Below are 23,126 nucleotides of genomic sequence, written 5' to 3'. Positions count from 1 at the left end.
GGAACTAAGGGCCTAGCCCAGCTCCTGGAAAAACAACCCCACACCATTACCCACCCTCCACCAAATAATTGGGACCAGTGCACAAAGAAAAGTCCATAAAGACATGAATGAGTGGGTTTGAGGTGGAGGAACTTGATTGGTCTGCACCTCAACACGATGGGACAGGACACCTTTAAAATGAATTAGAGCGGAGACTGCGAACCAGGCCTTTTCCACATCAGTGCCTGACCTCACAAATGCGCTTCTGGAAGAATGGTCAAACATTCCCATAGACACACTCCTAAACCTTGTGGACAGCCTTCCCAGAAAAGTTGAAGCTGTGATAGCTGCAAAGGGTGGGCCAACTCAATATTGAACCCTACAGACAAAGACTGGGGTGCCATTAAAGTTCACTTGCGTGGGGACAGCAGATTTACACTGTCATAGAAGTTGCACACTCACTATACATTGTAGCAAAGTGTAATTTCTTCAGTATTGTCATATGAAAAGATGTAATAAAACACTTACAAAAATGTGAGGGGGGTGTACTCACTTTTGTTGCCAGCGGTTTAGACATTAATGGCTGTGTTGATTTATTTTGAGGGGACAGCAAATTTACACTGTTATACAAGCTGTACACTCACTACTTTACATTGTAGCAAAGTGTCATTTGTTCAGTATTGTCACATAAAAAGATATATATTTACAAAAATATGAGGGATGTACTCCACTTTTGTGAGTGTGTGTATATATTTACCAGCACCTTGGTGGATCAGGTAGGTTTTTACAAGGCCACAAGGAGAAAATGCGCAAAAAGCTGAATACAAGAATTCCTTAATATTATAAAAGTATAGTAATGATAAAAGTAATGGTAATTAAAATAATATTAATGTGCACAAGATTTGCACAGTACAAAAGAGTCCAAGCTCAGGGGGTACAAGAGAGAAAGTCCAGGGATGGATGGATAAAAGTTTTTGCAGGGGTCACAACTATAACCTCAGAGCTGCCATCATTGAAGAACAGAAACCATGTTCTAAGACTGTAACAAAAAGAGCAAGGGAAGAGGCGCCTCTAAGTGTAGATGTTTTAAGCAATTTAATATGTAAATAAGTACAGGCAACTCACATTTGGTAGAGTTCAAATAGGCATTTGTACATAAAATCTTTAGGAGAAGTCATCAGTTCTGTCACTTTTGGTCCTCCTGCTGGGCGCTGTTCTGTGGGGAGCTGTCCTTCACCGCTGTAAGGTGTTGAGGATGGAAATTATTCCAGCAGAAAGGCAGCTGTGACGTCACTGGAATGCGACGTGTTTCTTGAGCGGGCGTACTGCGATGACGCGGCAGTCGCGCTCCTTTATCAAGCCCTGGAGGAGATGAGAGTGTGTATATAATGCAAATCCGTTTTATTGAGCTTAAAAGTAGTTTAAATCGAAAAGCATTACACTCACATTTAAAAATAGATTATACAGCCAGAGAAAATAGATCGGTGTTCCGATACTCGTGGTTTGCGTTCCATAAAGCTGATGTGACGTCACTGGAAGTTCCCACTAATGCATTTCGCCCCTCCCCGGAAGTTTCTTCAGAGGTCTGAGATATATATCCTGAATGATAATAATTTGTATTTATAGGTATTGAAGTAGAACTAGTGTCAAAGCATTTATTTTTGGATAAATAAAATAAGGGAGGTTTATAACCTGTCGGAGGGGGCGGGAAACAGATCCCTTTGTCCCATTTTACATTTTTTTTCTTCACTTCCTGACCCATAGTCAACACAGAAAGTGAGGGAATCCTGAGGTGTCACCAGAACTAGTGTCCCTATTGGAAGATTTTTCCTCTATTCCTGTTCTGGAGGCAACCCAAATGTTGGTATTTTCTTTTAATTTCTCTTTTGCCCATTATGGTAAACAGGACAAATAGAGTGGTAAATCTTAATGCATGCACAGACCCTGACCAGTTCTAATCTACACTCTATGGCTCTGGCAGCTTAACGGGAGTGGGCAAAAAAGGTTGAAGGAGCATGCTATTCAAAACTGAAGGGCAAAGTGCAACTTCACTAAAAGCATGCCATAGGATGCAGATGTTATGCATTTCTAGGACTCATAGTGTGAACTTGCAGATCATCTTTTTACTGTAAAACATGGACAAAAAAAAAATCACTTTTTAAATAAATCTACTTGAGTAGTTTTTTTTTTTTTTAATGATGTACATTTTTCTTTTTATTCTAGAATCACAATTCTAACAACCAACCAAGTGATATCTCAGCTGGTGACTTCCCTGATAATTGTGGACATGAGGACAGTGATTATCTTGATGATCAATGTCAGAGTAAGGTATGGTGAATTTTTAAAATATATATTTAACTTGTCAATTATATTTAGAAGTGGCAGCAAATACTTCCATAATAATTTCTTTCTTGTTCTTTTGAGTGACACAGGGTCCAGTGACATTTCTGTCATATTACCACATACAGAAAGATTTTTCCGGTGTATCCCCATTGTGGGAGATCTGGATGACCTCCTGGTGAGGGAAGAAGTAATCTTGGGATAAATTCTCTTTTTTTTTTTTTTTTTTTTTTTTTTTTTTTTTTTTTTTTTTTTTATAACAATTGGGCCAGGATTACAAATTCACCCCAAGTACTCTTAAAAGTAAAATCTTGAGATCCTGTTCCAAAGATAGTTGGCCACTCATTCCTTGATTGATTAAGACCTTTATACGGGGTGTGTTTTTCAAGAGGCTCCCTCTGGTGTCTCAGTGGGAATTGAATTTTGGTTTTTGCAACAACAATTGCCCTTTGAAACCCATATTCCTCTTTCCATGCTTGCTCACAAGATTTTTCCTTGTTGCTGTCACCTCTGCAAGGCATGTGTCTTAACTGGCTTCTTTGACCAGTAAAAAAACTTTTCTAGTATTATGCAATGACCAGGTGGAATTAAGGGGTCACTAAAGGAAAACATTTTTTTTGCTGAAATTACTGTTTACTGGGTATAGAGACATAAAAACTAATTCCTAACTGATTCCTTTTAAAAATGATTAAAAATAGATTAAATTCAATCATATAATGTGCCTTTAGTTTCACTTTCGTTTTTAACCTGGTTTCATGTTTCTGTGAAGTAAAGAGACCGACAGAACAAAAACAAACAAATCCAGGGCAGTGTTTTGTTTTTTAAAATGAATCTGATTGGTTCTGAGGAGCTCACAGCTTGGACCACAGTGAAAAGCTGCCATGAGATTTTTCATAAGGAGCCAGACAAGCAGGAAGTGGGGAGATCACAGCAGAATTACAGCAACTTCAAAGCAAAAACGAACAATGAGGACATGAAACCAGTACTGCAGTAAGGTAAAGGAAGCTATTTAGCTAAAAAAATGTTTTCCTTTAAGGCTTAGAGCCTCCTTCCATCCCAATATGGTTTTGGCCTGTCATCGTAACCCAGGACATTGTGTTTCCTCCCCACTGTTTGGCTCCCGTACATCAGAAGGAGATTAACATCATTGTCTGGGTGTAGTTCATTTAGAGAGACTGACTCTTGACTTAGAGAGTATTAGCCTTCCTTTAGGAGTTGACTAGGCAGAAACTTATATAAAAGGTTAACTTATCATACACACCCTATAGCCCCCGCCCAGGGGGCGGGCCCTCTGGGTATAACCCCTCTCTCTGCATCTCGCAGATCATTTTTTTTATGCCAAGTTTCAGGAGAAGACATGGCTCCCTTCAGGCCCATGGCTTGAAGGCCGTTAGTTCAAGATTCTGGATTTTTTTTTTTCCTGCGATCTTCGATCAACTGCCGACTGGGCGACAGGCTGGTTTCTAGATCCTTGTATTCTTCCCAGTTTCGGCCATCGAGCGCGTGCCAACCGTAGCTGCGCGCTGGTTTATCCAGCTATGCGCTCCAGGGCTTGCATAAAGAATGGTCTACAGGGCCGAGTCGCAGTAGCCTGGCCGACAGTCATCTCCGTTACCATGCAGAAGATGCACTGTCCAGGATGCTCCAGCATAAAACCACAGGAGGGTAAGTACTACTACCTTGCTTCGGCAAGAAAACAGAGCTGGGCATCCCTGGAGAGGTGAGTTAGTGAGTGAGAAACTTATATAGCGCAACACATGCAAACTGAATCGCCTCTGGGCGCTTGGTATCCATTCCCTGGGCCCTCAGAAGAGATGGGTCTTGATCTTTCTCCTGAAGGCCAGGTGGTTTACCTCCAATCAGATGGTGGTTGGTAGAGCGTTCCATAGTCTGGGTCCTTGGACTGCAAATCTTCGTTCTCCTTTGGACTTGTATCTGGCCTTAGGTATCTGGAGTAGATTTTGGTTGGTGGATCGCAGAATGCGATTGGTGTTGTGAGCTTTTAGTTTCTCGCATAGATATTGGGGGGCATTTCCCAGAATACACTTATGCGTTAGACAGAGTGCCTTGAAAGTGATTCTGTCTTTTATGGGCAACCAATGAAGGGATCTCAACGAAGGTGAGATTGATTCCCATGTTTTTTTCCCAGTCACAAGTCGAGCGGCCGTATTTTGAACGACTTGCAGACGAGTGATTTGGTATTTTGGGAGTCCAAGATAGAGGGCATTTGCATAGTCAAGTCTGGAGTTGATAATTGTTCCCACCACGACTGCTATGTCTTTTTTTGCGATAAAGGGAATGAGTCTGCGTAGAAGGCGCAGCAGATGGTGCGATCCGCTGACTACTGACCCTATTTGTGCATCCATTGTCATGTAGGTGTCGAAGGTGACTCTGAGACTTTTGACTTTGGTGCTGGGGGTGATGGATTCACCCAGGTGAGTAAAGGGCTCTATTTCCCTTCCCCCCTCCTCCCTAGACTGCTGAGGTAGGGGTTGCCCTGGGGAGCTCCACCTGGGAACCAATATAAAGTATAAGTGTATAGATATTGCTTACTTGTGTCCATGTAAATAGGGGAAACTAATGCGTAAAACCACACTAAGGCAATCTAAGAACTAAAATAATTATAGAACTAATTAAAAATTAAACACTAAGCAGCAGCCACAACTAGATAGTGCTCACACACTAATAATGAGTATTAAATAAAGGGGGGTGTAATGGTGCTTGCTAATCAACAAGTATAATATTAGTAGTGAATAACACGTATAAGAAATATAACAAACCCTGTGAATAAAAAAAAATATATATATATGTTTCACTCCAAGTATAATAATACCCACCAAACATCAACCGGATAATGTGGGGGATGACAAGAGTGATTTCTTTTGTGAAAAATCTGACTATCATAGGTGGTGTAGAATACCACCCAGAGGAAAACACTAACGTATTAAATAGGGTAATTGAATTGATATAAGAAAAAATTATTTAATATGTGAAAAATGTCCGATGTAACACTCAATAATTGATGATAAAATTAATAAATATATAGTAGTACATTTCTCAAATGGGTCTCTGTGCACAAAAGTGCCAATAGTTCAAAATTCCATTGGTAAAGGTGCTTCAATAAATAAATTCCAAAGTGTAAAAAATAATGGGGTGTGTGTAAATAACACTTAATAATAATCTAATAATAAAGTGCTGTGTGCGATGTTTAAATTAATTCAAATGGGACTATTGAATGAATAAATATCGTGATCCACAATCAGCAAAAATGCAAAATCAACTTCAATTAATAAATAAATCCATGCAAAGATGCAAACGTGAGTCTTGGTGCAAAGTCAATGAAAAAAATAAATAATCCACCTATGATAGTCAGATTTTTCACAAAAAAATTATATATATATTATATATATATATTATTTATATATATATATATATATATATATATATATATATATATATATATATATATATATATTATTTGTGTATGTATGTATATCATTTTTGATTCACAGGGTTTGTTACATTTCGTATACGTGTTATTCACTACTAATATACTTGTTGATTAGCAAGGCGACCATTTTTTCTGTGACCATGCTGGATTGTTTGTATACCTGGCGGCCATTTTCTTTTAGCCACTGTTGGCCTCTACTCGGAGCTCGGCGGCCATACTTCTGGGGTCTATGTGCACTATGGCGGCCATTTTCTTGTAGCCGCCCAGCACTGGAGGTGTTGCTCACACAGCGCCCAAGGGGGGGCTGTACCGCGTCTCCCGGCCTGCACGGTGTGTCCCAAGAAGGGCGCTTAGAACGGCTATACTCTGGCAGCATTTCCCCATGAAACTGGTACCTCTAGCGTCCCGCTCGGCGGCCATTTTTTTGTAGCCCTTGCTAGTGTTACAGCACTGGCGGCCATGCTTTTGGGGCCTCAGTATGCTTGACCTCTAGCGCCTGAGTGGCGGCCATCTTATAAATCAGCAGCCAAATACACACGTTGCTGACTAGCAAACAAGCTGATAAGGACAGCAGCCTTGTAGATAGCAGCCATTCAGCAGACTGACAGTTATATTGCAGCTCAGCTAAACAGCACTGCACTGCTGGTTCCAGGGTGGTGAGTCCTCTGGGGGGGGTACCCCTCATCTCTGCTGCAGTTAGGAGGGTGGGTTGTCCACCTTGCTTGGAATCCATGTGTCAAGCGTGTGGGCAGCATGGCGTCAGAAACAGACGTTTCTTTCCCTGAAACACCTGCGTTGGCAATTGATGCCCCTGTACCCGATGTATCGGTGGACGCTATGTCGGCAATCCTAGATGCCTTCATTGCCAAGGTGGAATCAGCGTGTGGAAGAACGGGGGCTAGAAAGCGCCCCCTCCCCCACCATCTTCTGGGGACAACTCAGATACGGAGCCAGGTCTAGCTACCACTCAGGACCCTGACTCTGAGGTATCTGACGGTGCAGACCTAGAGCGGCCAGACAGTGAGGATGACTCTGGACCCAGGTCAGCTCGTGAGAAGGCTCTGGTGAGTGACATTATCAACGCAGTGTGAGATACCCTAAAAATAGAGGGGTCTGTAGAAGCAACAGAAGCGGCGGTCCCCTTTGGGTACCCCAAGGCGACCCACACTGCTAAAGTGTTCCCTTGTGTGTCTTATTTAGACACTTTTATAAAAGGAATGGGACAGACCACAAAAACTTTTTTGTACCTAAAAACCTAGCGGTAAGTTACCCACTGGAGAAGAGTTTCTTAAAGAAATTGACCTCTCTCCCCCCCCCCCCCCCCCCCCAATAGTGGACCCTCCTGTGTCCAGATTAAACAAGCTTGCCACCCTTCCGGTGGAGGGGGCTCCTGCCTTCAAGGACCCAGCGGACAAGAAGGCAGAGCGATATCCCGTAACCTATACACTGTAGTAGGTTCAGCGGTACGCCCAACCATAGTTGGGGCGCTGGTGTCCCAGACACTCACGGAGTGGGCAAAGTTACTGCTCAATGGGTTACAAACACATCACGCTTCCACCCACAAGGTAGCCCTAGCGGAACAACTGGTACAGGGCCTAAAATTCATGTGTGAATCAGCCTTGGACACTATTCCTTTGCTGGCCAGAGCCTCTGCTCAGGCTGTGTTGTTATGCCGTCTACTGTGGTTGAAGAATTGGTCGGCGGACCAAGCTTCCAAGAAGGCCCTAATGGACCTGCCCTTTAAAGGCTATAGACTCTTTGGAGCTTGCCTGGATGACATTATTAAGGATGCCATAGGAGGTAAGATTCTGGATGGCATCAATCCGCTCTGTCGTTACTACCCTCCAGCTAGGGGACTTTCTGGCATCCTTGGACATCAGGGATGCCTATCTACATATGAACAAAGCATTAGAAACTTCTGCGCTTTGACCTGGCATCGGCACCAAGGGTGTTCACCAAGGTGATTGCCCCAATTCTCGCCCTACTAAGACAACGTGGCATCGCTGTCGTGGGCTACTTGGACGACCTGCTTCTGAGGGCCGCTTCAGCCTCAAAATTAGAGGTGAGCGTGTCTATAACATCAGGCCCTCAGACACTTGGGTGGCTACTGAACATTCAAAAGTCAGTAATGGTAACGACTCAATGCCTAGTGTATCTGGGATTGATTCTGGACTCCTCAAAAGGAAAAGTTGCAGACCTTCGGGCTGCGGTGCAGTAGTTGACATCCCAGAAGGGTCGACACTCCGCTTTGCATGCGAGTCCCGGGCCTCATGGTGGCCTCCTTCGAGGCGGTACCATAGGAGCTATCTCGCACGCGAGTGCTACAGAAGGAAAATTCTGTTCAGATGCAAGTGCCCATCATCCCTGGATTATCAGATCCGGGTGAGCCACCTGGTCAGGCCCTCCCTGGTGTGGTGGCTGACCTCACCGGCACTTCTGTCCGGGAAGTCATTCCTTCCTTATCACTGGGTAGTCATCACGACGGACGCCAGCCTTACCGGTGGGGGAGTCTGGGGGGTTCAGTCGACCCAGGGTCGCTGGTCTCCAGAGGATTTCCATTTGCCGATCAAGGTCCTGGAACTTCGGGCGATCAGGATGTGCCTCTTCACATGGTCTCAGAGGCTACGAGGGCATCCAGTCAGGATCCAGTCGGACAACGCCACGGCGGTGGCATATGTCAACCATCAAGGAGGAACAAGTAGCTCGGCTGCAGCGTCAGAAGTCGCTTGACATCCTAAGGTGGGCAGAAAAGAGCGTACCGGCACTGTCGGCCATATACATTCCGGGTGTGGAAAACCTGGCAGGCGGACTACCTGTGTTGCCAGGTGCTGGACAAAGGAGAATGGTCTCTGCACCCGGAGGTGTTTTAGCTTCTTTGCCCAAGATGGGGCACGCCAGACGTAGATCTCCTGGCGTCTCAACTCAATCGGAAGGTATTGAGGTTTGTGGCCAGGTCAGGAGACCCATGGCCGGACGCGACAGATGCGTTAGTGGCGCCGTGGAGTCAGTACCGGCTAATCTAGGCCTTCCCTCCTCTAAAGCTCCTGCCTCTTCTGCTTAGCAGAGTGGAGGCAGACAGGATTCCTATGATCCCAATTGCTCCAGATTGGCCTCGGTGTCCTTGGTACGCCGATCTAGTGCGGCTAGTAGCAGACGTCCCTTGGCGTCTACTGCTGAGCGAGGCCCCGCTATCACAAGGTCCCATTCTGCATCCTGCTTTACTGTCCCCTTTCTTCACGGTATTGCCATGCTTAACAGCATGGCTATTGAAAGCCAGGTACTACGAGACCGGGGCCTGTCGGATTCTGTGATTCCTACCATAAGGAAGGCTAGGAAGTTATCCTCTAGGAGGATTTATTATCGCACTTGGAGTGCTTACTTAGCCCTTTGCGAGGAAATGAAGTGGAATCCACGGACTTATTTGGTTAAGGGGCAGATATCTGACCTGGCTATTTTCTTTCAGCCACCGCTGGCGACTCACTCTCTAGGGAGAACATTTCTACAGAGGGTTCGACAGGTGCCCCCTCCGGTCCGTCCTCCACTACCTCCGTGGGGATTTGAATAGCAGACGCACCTTGGCGTCTACCGCTATGAGAGGATCTGCTGTCGCAAGGTCCCATAGGTCATCCTGCTTTACAGTCCATGGCTTAACGCCATGACCTCTAGGTGCCTCAGAACCACTGTTGAGAACATTAGGGAAGTTCCCTTGTTGACACTTCTCAGAAAGTGGTCCTTTTAGTGGCTGTTATGTCAGCTAAGACAGGTTCTGAGCTGGCAGCCTTGTCATGAAAGGCTCCCTATCTGATCTTGCACAAAGATAAGATGGTGCTGCGTTCGCAGTCTTAGATTCTTCCTAAGGTCATTTCGACCTTCCATCTCAAGGAAGACATTGTACTGTCATACTTGTGTGCTCATCCGTCGAATCCTAAGGAGACGACGTGGCATTCCTCGGACGCTGTTTGAGCTCCTAGAATATACTTGTCTGTTACGGCTCCGTTCCGGAGTTCAGACTCACTGTTTGTTTCGGTGGCTGGTCCCAACGGTCTCATCAGCCACCATTTCGAGGTGGACCCGACAGATCCTGATCAGGCTTACGCCATAAAGGGTCGAGCGCCTCCCTATCACGATGCATTCGACCAGGGCAATGGTGCCTCTTGGGGTTTCTGACATCAAGTGTCTGTTTCCCAGGTGTGTAAGGCGGCGACCTGGTCGCCCGGTCACACTTTTACAAGTTGATGTGAGTGCATCTTTGGATGCTTCTTTGGCCGCAAAGTTTTGCAGGCGGCTGTTTAGAGTTACAACTCCTCAATTGAGGAGCTCTGTTTTGGGGTGAAGTTTAATTTTTTTTGCTGTTCCCACCCCTCATTTTGACACTGCTTTGGGACGTCCCACTAAGTCAAGATTAAGGCTGTGTACGTCCATGAACGAAAATGAAAATAGGATTTTATGCTCACCGTAAAATCTCTTTCTCTGAGTTTATGGATGCACACGGAACCCTCCCCTCCTTTTTATGTTTGTACTACTTTTTGATGAACTGATCTGCGAGATGCAGAGAGAGGGGTTATACCCAGAGGGCCCGCCCCCTGGGCTATAGGGTATGTATGATAAGTTAACCTTTTATATACGTTTCTGCCTAGTCAACGCCTAAAGGAAGGCTAATACCCATTAAGTCAAGATTAAGGCTGTGTCTGTCCATGAACTCGGAGAAAGATTTATCGGTGAGCATAAAATCCTATTTTTGAGGGGATGCTTCCACTCTATCGGGTGTTGAGAAGGCTGCTGCACTTTGCGGACATTTGGAGAACAAAAATTTAGGATGAGTGGGTCACCTCAATTAACTATATCCGCAGTTACAAGCTTGAGTTGCGGGGGGTTCCCCCATAGAGTTTTTTAAGACCCAGCGTTCCCTCGGATCCTCCAAAAAGAGACTTAATGCTTCAGGCGCTACATCATTTAGTGCATCAAGGAGTGATTGTAGAGGTTCCTGTATCCGAAAGGGCACAGGGTTTTATTCAAACCTGTTTACGGTTCAAAAACCAAACTAGGACATAAGGCCCATTTTGGACCTAAGATCGCTGAATTAGTATCTGATACGGTCCTTTCGGATAGAGTCTGTCCGCTCAGTAGTAGTCTCACTCCAGGCAGGAGACTTTTATAGCCTCCATCAATATAAAAGATGCGTGTTTTTTACACGTACCTATTTTTCAGCCTCATACGAGGTTCCTACGATTTGCAGTAGAGCAACGTCCTTTCAGTTTGTGGCTCTAACCTTTGGGCTTGCTACAGCTCCCCGGGGGTTCACAAAGCTCCTAGCACCAGTACTGGGTCTTTTTAAGGGCCCAATGGGTCCTGTTGCTCATGTATCTGGACAACCTTCTGCTCAGAGATCACTCATTACAGGCTCTAGAACAGAGCATAATATGCACAGTGCAGTATTTTTGAAAAGCTTAGACTGGATCATAAATACCAAAAAGTCAGCCTTGAAACCAGCTCAAAGTCTAAAATGTAATTTCTAATTTAGGTCTGATCCTAGATACGGTCCAAGCAAGATTATTTTAGCCGCCCTGAAGGATCGGGTGCATTAAATAAGGGGCACCAGACAACCCTCCATTTGGCTCTGTATGAGTCTTCTAGGAAGGATGGTATCCTCCGAGGTGGTGCACTATGCCCAGTACTATTCCAGGCCTTTACAACAAGACATCTTATTGGCTTGGAACAATAGAAGACAAGCCCTGGATTATCCAATGTTCTTATCTCCTCGACACGCTTAAGCCTAAACTGGTGGTCGCAGGATCAGAACCTGCGAAAGGGAAAATCCTTCCTCCCGGTAACTTGGAGAGTACTGACTACAGATGCCAGTTTCTCAGGCTGGGGAGCGACCCTAGAGGGGCTGACAGCTCAGGGGAAATGGTCAAGGACAGAACAGATCCTACCCATCAACATCTTGGAATTACGGGCAGTACAACTGGCCCTATGGTCCTGGATGGTGGAGCTTCAGGACTGCCCTATTTGGGGTTCAGTCCGACAATGCCACTGCAGTGGTCTATATAAACCACTAAGGCGGTACCAGGAGTCGTTAAGCTCTGAAGGAGGTGAACCACATACTAGCCTGGGCAGAAGGACATGTGCCAATTATATCGGCAGTCCATATCCCGGGAGTAGAGAACTGGAAGGCAGGTTATCTCAGCCGCCAGAAGATATGCCCGGAAGCATGGTCCCTACACCTAGGGGTGTTCCAGGAAATTGGGGATGGCCAGAGGTCGACCTACTGGTATCCAGGTTCAACAACAAGTTGCAGCAGTTTGTGTCCCGAACAAGAGATCCTCTGTCAATCAGAGCAGATGCTCTGGTAGTTCCATGGAGCCAGTACTCCCTGGTATATGCTTTCCCTCCGATCCCTCTCCTTCCACATTTGTTGCGCAGAATTTGGAGAGGGGGTTCGTCATTCTGGTGGCACCAGCCTGGCCCAAAAGGCGCTGGTTCCTGGAGATTGTGAGACTGACAATAGAGGGGCCATGGATGCTTCCATGTCGCCCCGATCTACTGTCTCAAGGTCCTATATTCCACCCCAATTTACAGTCTCTAAGTTTGACAGCATGGCTATTGAAGCCAGTGTGTTAAGGGACCTTTGCATCTCTGGAACAGTGGTGTCTACCCTAGTGAATGCTAGAAAAGGTTTCACTAGGAGGATCCATCATAGGGTGTGGAAGACTTTTTATATTGCTTGTTGTGAAGCCAAAAAATGGCATCCTCGGAAATACGTGATTGGGAGAATTCTCTATTTTCTACAGTAGCTGTGGAAATCAAATTGACTTTGAGTACAATCGGAGGTCAAGGTTTGACCCTCATCGGTATTCTTCCAAACCTTTATGCCGGGGGCAACTCGCTTGCTCCCCCCCCAATTCACCTATGTGTCCTTGGGACTTGATCTTAGTGCTGTCTGTGTTACAGTAACAACCATTTGAGCCTATCAAGGAAATTCCATTAGACTTGCTGTCATGCAAGCTAGCCTTCCTGATGGCCATCACCTCTGAGTGCAGGAAATCATACTTGATGCTTCACCACGACTGGGTTGTCTTAAGACCTGTTCCATGCTTTTTGCCAAAGGTGGTGTTGGCCTTTCATTTTAAATCGGGACATTATTTTGCCTTCTTTTTCTCTCAGCCTCGTTTGGCGGAAGAGAGACGACTATTCTTTGGACGTTGTCTAAGCAGTCGAGGTTTATTTGTCTAGATCTGCGGAGATCCGAGGATCAGACTCCTTTTTTGTTTAACCAAAAGGACCCAAGAAGGGGGCAGGCAGCTTCCAATGTCAATTGGGTTCGTCAATTGGTCATACAGGCCTATGGTCTGAAACGTAAAGCTCCTCCCTTTTAGCGTTCAATCTTATTCTACCAGGTATCAGGTATCGGGTATCCGTGGCTCATATTTGTAAGGCTGATACCTGGTCTTCAGTGCATACTTTCACAAAGTGTTATCAAGTGAATTTTCGAGCAGTGAGGATTCGGCTTTCGACCGCAGTGTACTGCAGCCTGCCGTATAAGCTCTGATGGCTATTGTTTGGCAGGATGTCTCCCTCCTCTCAAGGCTATTACTCTAGGACATCCCAGTAGGTAATGAATATTTGCCTAACTCTGTGTCCCATGATGTATGAAAAACAAAATAGAATTTGTTCATCATACTTAACTGTAAAAACCTTTTTTTTTTTTTTTTTTAAGTACACCATGGGACACAGAGGTCCCTCCCCTCTTTTTGAGGATTCAGTGATTGATACAAAACCGACCTGTACGGGAAGGGGTTAAATAGGGGATCACTTCCTGTCTAAAGACCTTTGGTCTACCAGTGTCCATTCACCTGGAGATGGAGATTGTGACGGTATTAGAATGATATCCCCGTTAAGCATTCCCTTCTCCCCATACAAGAACATCCCCTCCTGGAATCGCCATAATAAGCCACACATGCCAAGGCTTAATGCTGGAACAAGATACTTTAATGACACAAAAACTGAGCTTATATGTGGTTACAACCTGTTAGGAACAATGAAATCTCCGCCCCCCCTCACACAGTGGGGTTTCCCATACAGATTATAGGAGACAAGTCGGAGCCGACCATGCAGACACATTTCTTTAGATAAAGACATCAGTGGAGTTAATTACTACACTGAAGCAATCAGAATAATTAACATACCACTTCTCTAATCATTTAGCCTGATGATACAATACACATCTTTTAAGGGTAAACACAGATCTTCTTCACACAACACAATAGACCAATTAACCTTTAGAATAGTGAGGGGACATTAGCACTTCAATAACCTGTTAGAGGAATGAATCACACATGAAATTCCTTTATACCTCTACACACATGGCTAGCAGGGAGCATTAAACTGAGACATATAGGCAAATGCATCACAGAGTATAACCCATGATGTCTTCAAAAGTATTTTACAGGTAAGTATGATGAAAAAAAAACTTTTTTGGTGAATCTCTCTCATGCTGTCCAAGTTCGTGTGGCTTCTCCAAGTCCCCGTTTGTGAACATTGTGTCGCAAACTTTACTCCTTAGATGAAACATTGCTTCATCACTAAAAATTAACCGCTGTGAGATACTGTCGTCTTACATATGGCAGAATTCTAAATGTTTTCTTCCGTCACTTACACAAAAAGCTTGCACCAGTTGCAGGTCTGTATGGCCCTAGAAGCAAATGTCGTCTTAACACAATCCAAACAGTTGTTTGCGGGATCGCAAGTTCTTGGCTAGCATGACAAGTGGACTTGTGTAGGCTTTGCTGAAATGCCTCTTGAATTCGTTGCACATTTTCCTCTGAAATGCGTGGTTGCCCTGGACTCTCTCTACCCCTTACATAAACAACCCGATTCTTCAAATTTGTGTGTACCAACGCAGAATGTCCTTTCCAATTGGTGGATCAATCCCAAAATGCTGTCGAAAAAGCATGCTGCAGCGTTAGTCTTGCTAAATTGGGAAACACGAATGGCCTTCTGTTGCATAGACGCCATCTTAACGATTGAGGTTAGCGTCTATTTGGGCGCTCATAGTGGTATCTAGCGACCATCATTCGAAATTCTAGGCCAGACCTGTTTAAGTAGTACAGGGTTCATTCATTGGTGGTTCGTGGTTACGCAGATATAAGGTTTTAAAATCGGTTCATTCTTTTTGAAACGCACTGGGAGAAATTTACTAAAAGTGGTGCAGCTATACATGGTAGCCAGTCAGCTTCTAACTTCATATAAGCTTTGTCTATAAAACCTGGAAGCTGATTGATTTCTATACAGAGCTGCACCAGATTTTGCACCATGCAGTTTTGGTAAAAAAACAAAAACAAAAAAAAAACACTTTATTTTACTGGCTCTTTTGGCTTCTCCTTCATCAACATGCTGTTGAAATATTTAAAGAAAACCTCCCAATTCTATTTGCATAATTTTCTATTTATTTTTATTTTCAACCAAATTTGTATTTCTCTTTGCATCATGGCTGGTGGGAGGAGTCAGCAGGGTACTGTACGTAGCTTCATGAAAACCTCATGGGACCATGCATTAGTACTCATCACACTCCGCAGTCCTGATGCAAGCAGTGGGCTTGCTCCCAAAGAAATGCTAATATCAAAATGCCTTGATGGGTGGATGTCAGTCTGGAGGAGTGGGTGTTCCTAAGAAGGCTGCATTCCCATGTAGCCCTAAATAATGCCCACATTTAATGCTAAGCTTCCATGACTGAAATCCAATAAATGAAAGGGGCGGGGGGGTTAAGGACAGTAAGGCTGAGGAGGAAAGAGCTAGATGATGCTGTGTGTTCTCCAGCTAGAAAATTAGGCAGGCTCTGGTTTGCAATTATAGTCCAGTAGAGAAGCCTGTACAACTGTGCAAGACTGAAGGTAAGGCTGGGGTTCGAATTGAAAAACATTTTTATTTGATTAGGTTTCTTTCTGTTTATGCCCATTTTTTTCCCCTGCACTACCCAAAACAATACTGTGTGTGTGTGTGTGTATATGTATGTGTGTGTGTGTGTATATATATATATGTGTGTGTGTATATATATATATATATATAATGTGTATATGTATATGTGTGTATATATATATATATATATATATATATGTATATATATGTATGTGTGTGTATATATATATATATATATATATATATATATATATATATATATATATATATATATATAATACTTGAGTATAAGCGAAGTTTTTCAGCACATTTTTTTGGTGCTGAAAATGCCCCCCTCCCGATGCTCTCATTGGTACGATCAGTATGGCGGGAGGTCAAAAAAATCATGCTCCTCAGGGATATCCCTGCTGAGCTATCTATGTGGGATAATCCCTTGTTTGAAGAACTATAAACATTCGAGGATAGTATATTTTGGAAGCAAAAAGGAATAGTAGCTCTGGAACAGGTATACCAAAGTGGGAATATATGCTCATTTGATTATTTGAAAACACAATATAAACTAGTCGATACATTCTTTTTATAGATTTTTACAGTTAAGACATGCGTTAAGTGCCCAATTTTGTAGTAAAAGTATAGATATATCTAGATTCCCCCTGATAGGAATTATGAGAACTCAGGGCCCAAAGGGATTAGTATCCAAGTTGTACACATATTTTATGCAGGCCAAGATACAGGACTCTCCGCTTCAGATTAAGAGGAAGTGGCAAACGATATACGCCTCCTTCGAAGGGACAATGGCTTGGGGCGGTTAATCAAATCCTTCCATATGAGAAACTATTGTACGAGCATAGAGGAACACCCCAGAAATATTTTAGAATTTGGGATGAGTGGTTGAACTCGGGGTCAACTCTTAGTGGTTGAATAAGTAGAAGAGGGGCACTAATAGAAGGATATTCTGATTATTGGAAGTCCGTTAAGAGGGGGGGGGGGGGCGCTGCAACCAGGGTAACGGGGTAGTTTGTCTTTACTGTTTTTTTGTTTCCTTTTTGTTATCTGTTGTTTTTTCTTTTTCAAGGTGGAATGTAATGTATAATGACACTTTTTCTGTTGATGTGGTTGTATTTATGAAAAGATTTAATGAAGAAACATAATAATATTGACGGATGTAGACATGTGAAAGCATAAAAAGAAAATGCCCCCCTCGGCTTATACTCGAGTCACCTTTTTGCGCCTGATCTCCCGGACTTTGGGGACCCAGTACAGGCCGGCCATAGGTCCCCTGGACGCCAAACTTCGCACACATATAGCCCCACTCTTCCTCTATAAGTCTGCAAAGTTTGTTGGCCGGGGAGCACTGATTTTTCAAAGTCGGCACCCCTTCCATAGACTCCCATGTTAAATGGTAATTTCTCCGGTAACTTTGGGGACCTTGGCACACATGTAGCCCCAGTTCTCCTCTACAAGTGTGCAAAGATTGCTGTCTGGGGGACCTACGGTCAGGGAGTACCGTCTTATTTTTTTTTTTATTTTTTTATTAAAGCCCGAGCACCCCTTCTATATACTCCCATGTTAAACGTAAGTCTAGTCATGGGTACAGTGAGGCAGGGACACAGTGAGGCATGCATATGGACACCCTAGGCTTATACTCAAGTCATTACGTTTTTGTGGTAAAATTAGGTGCCTCGACTTATATTCGGGTCGGCTTATACTTGAGTATATATGGTGTATATATAGTGTGTGTATAAATATAATATAAGTGTGTGTGTGTGTGTGTGTGTAATATATATATATATATATATATATATATATATATATATATATATATATATATATATATATATATATATATATATATATATATATATATATATATATATATAATTTATTTATCTCTTTGCCTTTTCATTTTTTATTTTTTATTTTTTTTATTGCTACATTTTGCTTTGTGTGATGGTTATTTGCTCAGTGTTCTCTGTATGCTGATTGAATTTTTTTTCTAATAGCTGCAACAATGAACCATTCTTTAGAAAACTCCATTCCATATGAAGATTACTTGAGAATGAAAGCACAGACCATTCCCCCACACCGCATGAAGGAATTATTAGATTCACTCAATGGAAAGGGAGCCGAGGAAATGCAGCAGTTTGTACACTCTCCGATTTCTGTCTATCAACAAAGGAACCATTTCTTCTACATGGACAGTGCAGACGTGGCAGGGTCTTTGTTGGAGCTTGCTAGGCCCATTGCATCTCCTTTACAGCACCCTACAGTAAGTCCTGGAATTCCTCTTGATCAGCATCACCTCCCAATGCACCATGTACAGTTGCGACAGAGCCACAATATTGATATTCAGCAAGGCCAGACAAATAAGACTTTGCAGCAGCAGGTTGATGTACAGCCTGTTTCTGATGGACAAAATGCTAGCATTGTTGGTTCATCAACCTCACAGGATAGGAGGTCATGTTCATCAGGATTGTCTCAACCAGTAAAAAAAAGAAAATTTGATTTTCCGATTGAAGATGGCTACACTGTTAATCACACATCCATACAAAATGCTCCTGCAGTCCTTGCATTGCCTGTGCAGAGCCAGCAACAAGCCTACATTCCTCTTCGCCAAGAGCTGCTAACTGTAGATAGTAGTCAGTTGTATGGACTAGTGCCTGCAAGTTCGTCGACTGCTGGACAGTTACCTAATGTGGAGTCATGGGCAATATTTTCTGCCCATGCTACTTGCCCTGAGTCTCAAACTTTAATAAATAATTCTGTACCTCAGGATAACTGTGGATTAGTACAGATGGGAGAAATTCCAATGAATCCAAACAGCATTAAATTAGAAGAAGGCAAAGAGACCTTTGAAGTAAAAAAGAACCTCTCTGATAAAACGACACATAATGCTGGCACATCTGGGTTTCCTATGTCAATACTAAACATGAACGGGAATATTCAAATTCCATTACCCTTACAAACAGGGGGACGGGTATATCAGTCTACAAAATACTGGGATCAACAAGTGCAGGTTGGTAACCATAAAATGGATGATGAAATAAATGATCATGTGTTTATTTTGCTTGGTCTAAATCTTTTTATATCATAAATATGTAGTTACAAAAAAAAAATGTGTTTCTTTTTAAGTTGAGTTCTCAATCTTTTCCTATATTCCAGCGCCACTCGCACATTGAACAGAAAGCACTCTTTACATTCACAAAAGAAAAGATACTAAACACGAATGGCCATTTATGTTTACTATGTCGGTATTTATGAATGTTCAGTCTGGTGTCCATTCTAGACCGACATTTTGATCGAAGTTCATGGTCACTGAATAGACCATGAACTTTTAGCATGTGGGAAATGCAGCCAACGTACTGCATAGTGACCTGGCCAGCTGGAACTGGATTAGTGCCACCTTATGTCAGTGGCAGAAAAAGGGGTTAAACCCAGCAGTTGTTATAAGCGGTCTTACACAGCCAAGACTCACGTAGAATAAAGTCATAGCATTCTAGGTGAGCCGTATTCTATATATCATGGGAAACCACATTGGGGGGAAGGCTTTTGAGACCGAAAAAATATATAGCCGGGGCCAGATTTGAAGTGAACATGCGTGAGAGCCGACCATTTTGCCTGACATTCTTTGAACCATTAAAATATTTGTTCTAAGTGTGTTCATCCGAGCACTAATACACTGCCCAACAAGAATTCTCTTGCCTTTGTGGCTGTGTGAGAAAAGCGATGAGCTCGGGCATGTTATTTGGATATATTGTATTTATTGGCATATAACACGCACGTTCAGTTTAAGAGGGAATTTTCAGGGGAAAAAACCCCCACAAATTTTAAATGAAGAACTGTGAAGCAAAATACGGGTCAGTGCCCATCTGCAGCCTCACAAGTGCCATGAATGCAGCACCCACCACTGCCCATCCATCTGCAGCCTTGGAGGGGACAGAGATTGGGCGGGACGAGCGCCAAAATATATAACATACAGGAGAAACTCCCATTTTCTCTTTGGCCTCTTTAATAAAGTCCCGCCTTCTTTTGATGGACAGAACAGTCGTCCAGTGGCAGCGCTGGAGACGGGACTTCCTATTAGAGGCTGCCGTGTAAACGGGAAATACTCCTGTGTGTACGCCACTCGTCCCGCCTCCTCCCTGTCCCCTCCAAGGCAGCCAGCATGTACATCTTTTGTGGCCACGACGTTGGGAGATCGTTTGGGGCCACAAAGAATATATATGTCCAGAGAACCAGGCAGGTCGTTCAAAACAGGAACTCGGGCCACGATTGGCTCGCGGGCCGGACTTTGGACATGCCTGCCTTAAAGTATTTACCCTCTTTGTTTTCCTGTTTTGTACCCAGAATTAAATTGAAGTGATTTGCAGAACATTACTACTACTACTACTTTGAGGGTGCAAAATAGTTTTTAGTGTGACATAAACAAGAACTAAGGCAAAAGGAAATCTTGAGCATGCATAAGTATCCACCCTTTTTCCTATGAAACTCCTGAATAAGATGGGGTCAAACCAATTGACCTTGGAAGTCCATTGATTACATAAGATACGCTTGTATGCAATCAAAGTGTCACATGTCAGTATAAATACAATACACCTATCGTGAAAGGCCCCTGAATTTGCAACACCATTAAGCAACATGAAGACCAAGGAGCTCTCCAAACGGGTCAGAGACAAAGTTGAGAGAAACATTTAAAAAAATAAACAAATCCACCGTTTACATTTCACCATTGAGCTGCTCCAGATTCTGTTTCCTCCAGTCTTGGCAAAGTCCCCCCAATGTATACTGTATATTCCATTGAATACATGAGATATACATTTTTAACCTGTTTTATGTGTTCTTGTATTTACCAAGTAATCTTCTGGATCTGTTTAACCTTCATTTTACCATCACCTGTAACTTTAGGGGTTCTCCTGGTGTTTATGTTCGGCAAGTTGATAAATGTGGGAGGATCACGGTAGTAGTGCTCAGGACTCACAAATTGCAGCGCAGACTTCATGCATGCATACTTTGCTTTAATGATCGTACGTGGTGTGCCTTTCAGATTTGGCTGCTGTACAACAGTGGCTGCATGCATGCTCTAGTTAATTTAATGCACTGGCGATGTTGCAGCAGTCATTTGTAGCCGCTACAGGATAGCAGAGTTTACTAGTTATGTTGCTAGGAAATTCTTTGCAGTCAATGAAAGATCTGTGTTGTGGAATTGTTTAACGTTATGACAAAGCTCACGTAACGCAACTGAACAATTGAAATGCATGTATTTTGCATCAGGAGAGTTTGTTCATGGTATGAATTTTGCATTAGGATGGTTTGTTAATGGTATGAATTGTGGTAGGTACATATTCCCTTTTTTTGTGCAACAGGTGCAGGACCCTTTTGGGCTCATTTAGGGCTAGTTTACACTTGCTTTAAAACATGGGTTCAGACAGCAGCGCAGCCATTGGCTGGCGCTGCTATCAATCGCATCCAAAGACGCGTCTTGCCGCGGGCGGGGCCAAGTGATGCAGTGAGTGGCTATAGCCGCCGACTGTATCACGGGAGCGCGCCCGCAAGAACTAACCCCCATGGGAGAGCACTCCCATGATGGGGGTTAGTTCTTGCGGTGAGGAGCCGAGACAGCCACCGAGGGACCCCAGAAGACGAGGAGCTGGGCCACTCTGTGCAAAACGAGCTGCACAGTGGAGGTTGGTATAACATGTTTTTTATTTAAAATAAATAAATATATAGCCTTTACAACCCGTTTAAAGACTCTCAAAAGCTGCAGGTGCTTTAAGCTAGCTTTGTTATAGAGTTCCATGGAGGCTTTGAAGTGCCACTAAAGCGACATGGGGTATAAATTTTTTAAGCGAAGCAAGCGCAAGGTGTAAGCAGGACTGTAAGGACATGCTTTGTTAATGCTTTAACAAAGCATGTCCGAAGCTTTGTTTTGAAGCAAGTGTAAGCTAGCCCTTTAAGAGATGCAACAGAGGTTAATGCAGAGGGTTAATAAAGTGCTTGTAAACCCTCACATATACCCAGTAAAGTGACAAGCCTTAGATGGTACACAGAGATGAAACAAATCCTCCTACATACGTTGTATCTGTAGCCATTTGTCCTCTACCATTTTCAATAACATATATATATATATATATATATATATATATATATATATATATATATATATATATATATATATACATAATTTACACAGAATCTGTCAGCAACACAAAGCAAGGGGCGGGGATCTTGGTTCTCACAATGCAGACCTCCGGAGAAAAGAACTTACCTGGAGGGAAGGGACACGCTTCCCTCTTCGCACTACACAGAGAATAAGCACAGCTGTGACTGTCAATCACTGGCTGTGTGCTGGAACTTTCCTTTGACAACAGTGACTCATGCAGATAACGGAAGAACAGAGCAGCAAAGAGAAATCACACTCAAAACTTTGGATGGAGACAAGTATACAGTATAGAAGGATGTGCTTTTAGATTTCATGTTAGGTTTATAACCACTTTAAAGTTAGAAAGAGTTCTGGGAGGACTGCTGGTAGTTGGATCTGTGTGAGTTTGGGAAGAGACCTCTGCCTGTGGCTGGGCTCTGTGGTGTTTCTGAAATGGAATCTGTTGTCTCGGACTTTAAATTGGTCTTTGTCTCGGACTTTAAATAAGCACATTTCTGTAAAGTTATAGAGGCTGTGTTTTTAACATGGAGCATTTTTTCTTCTTTTCCCTATTATGGACTTTATCCACTTAAGACCCGGACCTTTGGGCAGGTAAAGGACCTGGCCAGTTTTTGCGATTCGTCACTGCGTCGCTTTAACTGACAATTGCGCGGTCGTGCGAAGTGGCTCCCAAACAAAATTGGCGTCCTTTTTCCCCCCACAAATAGAGCTTTCTTTTGGTGGTATTTGATAACCTCTGCGGGTTTTATTTTTTGCGCTATAAAAAAAAAAGAGCGACAATTTTGAAAGATAAGCAATATTTTTTACTTTTTTCTATAATAAATATCCCCCCAAAATATATAAAGGCCGATACGTATTCTACCTATTTTTGGTAAAAATCGCAATAAGCGTTTATCGATTGGTTTGCGCAAAATTTATAGTGTTTACAAAATAGGGGATAGTTTTATTGCATTTTTTTTTTTTTTTTTTTTACTAATGGCGGCGATCAGCGTTTTTTTTTTTTTTCCGTGACTGCGACATTATGGCGGACACATCGGACAATTTTGACACATTTTTGGGACCATTGTCATTTTCACAGCAAAAAATGCATTAGAAATGCATTGTTTATTGTGAAAATGACAATTGCAGTTTGGGAGTTAACCACTAGGGGGCGCTGAATGGGTTAAGTGTGACCTCATCTGTGTTTCTAACTGTAGGGGGGCGAGGCTGGATGTGTGACGTCATTGATCGTGTTTCCCTATAACAGGGATCACACGATCGATGACAGAGCCACAGTGAAGA

The 23,126-nt window shown here is 43.2% G+C and overlaps 1 protein-coding gene across 2 annotated transcripts in view; it reads left to right on the top strand.

The window, feature by feature from the left end:
- The window catches only part of LOC120931820 (glutamine-rich protein 1-like), a 75,954-nt gene that overhangs the window by 19,407 nt on the left and 33,421 nt on the right, over positions 1 to 23,126 (top strand). For both annotated transcript variants that reach the window (XM_040343673.1, XM_040343672.1), the window contains exons 2-3: positions 2,203 to 2,307; positions 17,689 to 18,701. In XM_040343673.1, coding sequence (XP_040199607.1) covers positions 17,697 to 18,701 — 1,005 coding nt within the window. In that variant the 5' untranslated portion in view covers positions 2,203 to 2,307; positions 17,689 to 17,696. The remainder of the gene's footprint in view (positions 1 to 2,202; positions 2,308 to 17,688; positions 18,702 to 23,126) is intronic.

Source organism: Rana temporaria, chromosome 3, assembly GCF_905171775.1.
Source record: "Rana temporaria chromosome 3, aRanTem1.1, whole genome shotgun sequence".
Classification (NCBI taxonomy): domain Eukaryota; kingdom Metazoa; phylum Chordata; class Amphibia; order Anura; family Ranidae; genus Rana; species Rana temporaria.
The sequence above is the reverse complement of the archived record's forward strand: the minus strand, read 5'-3'. Positions and strand labels throughout refer to the sequence as shown.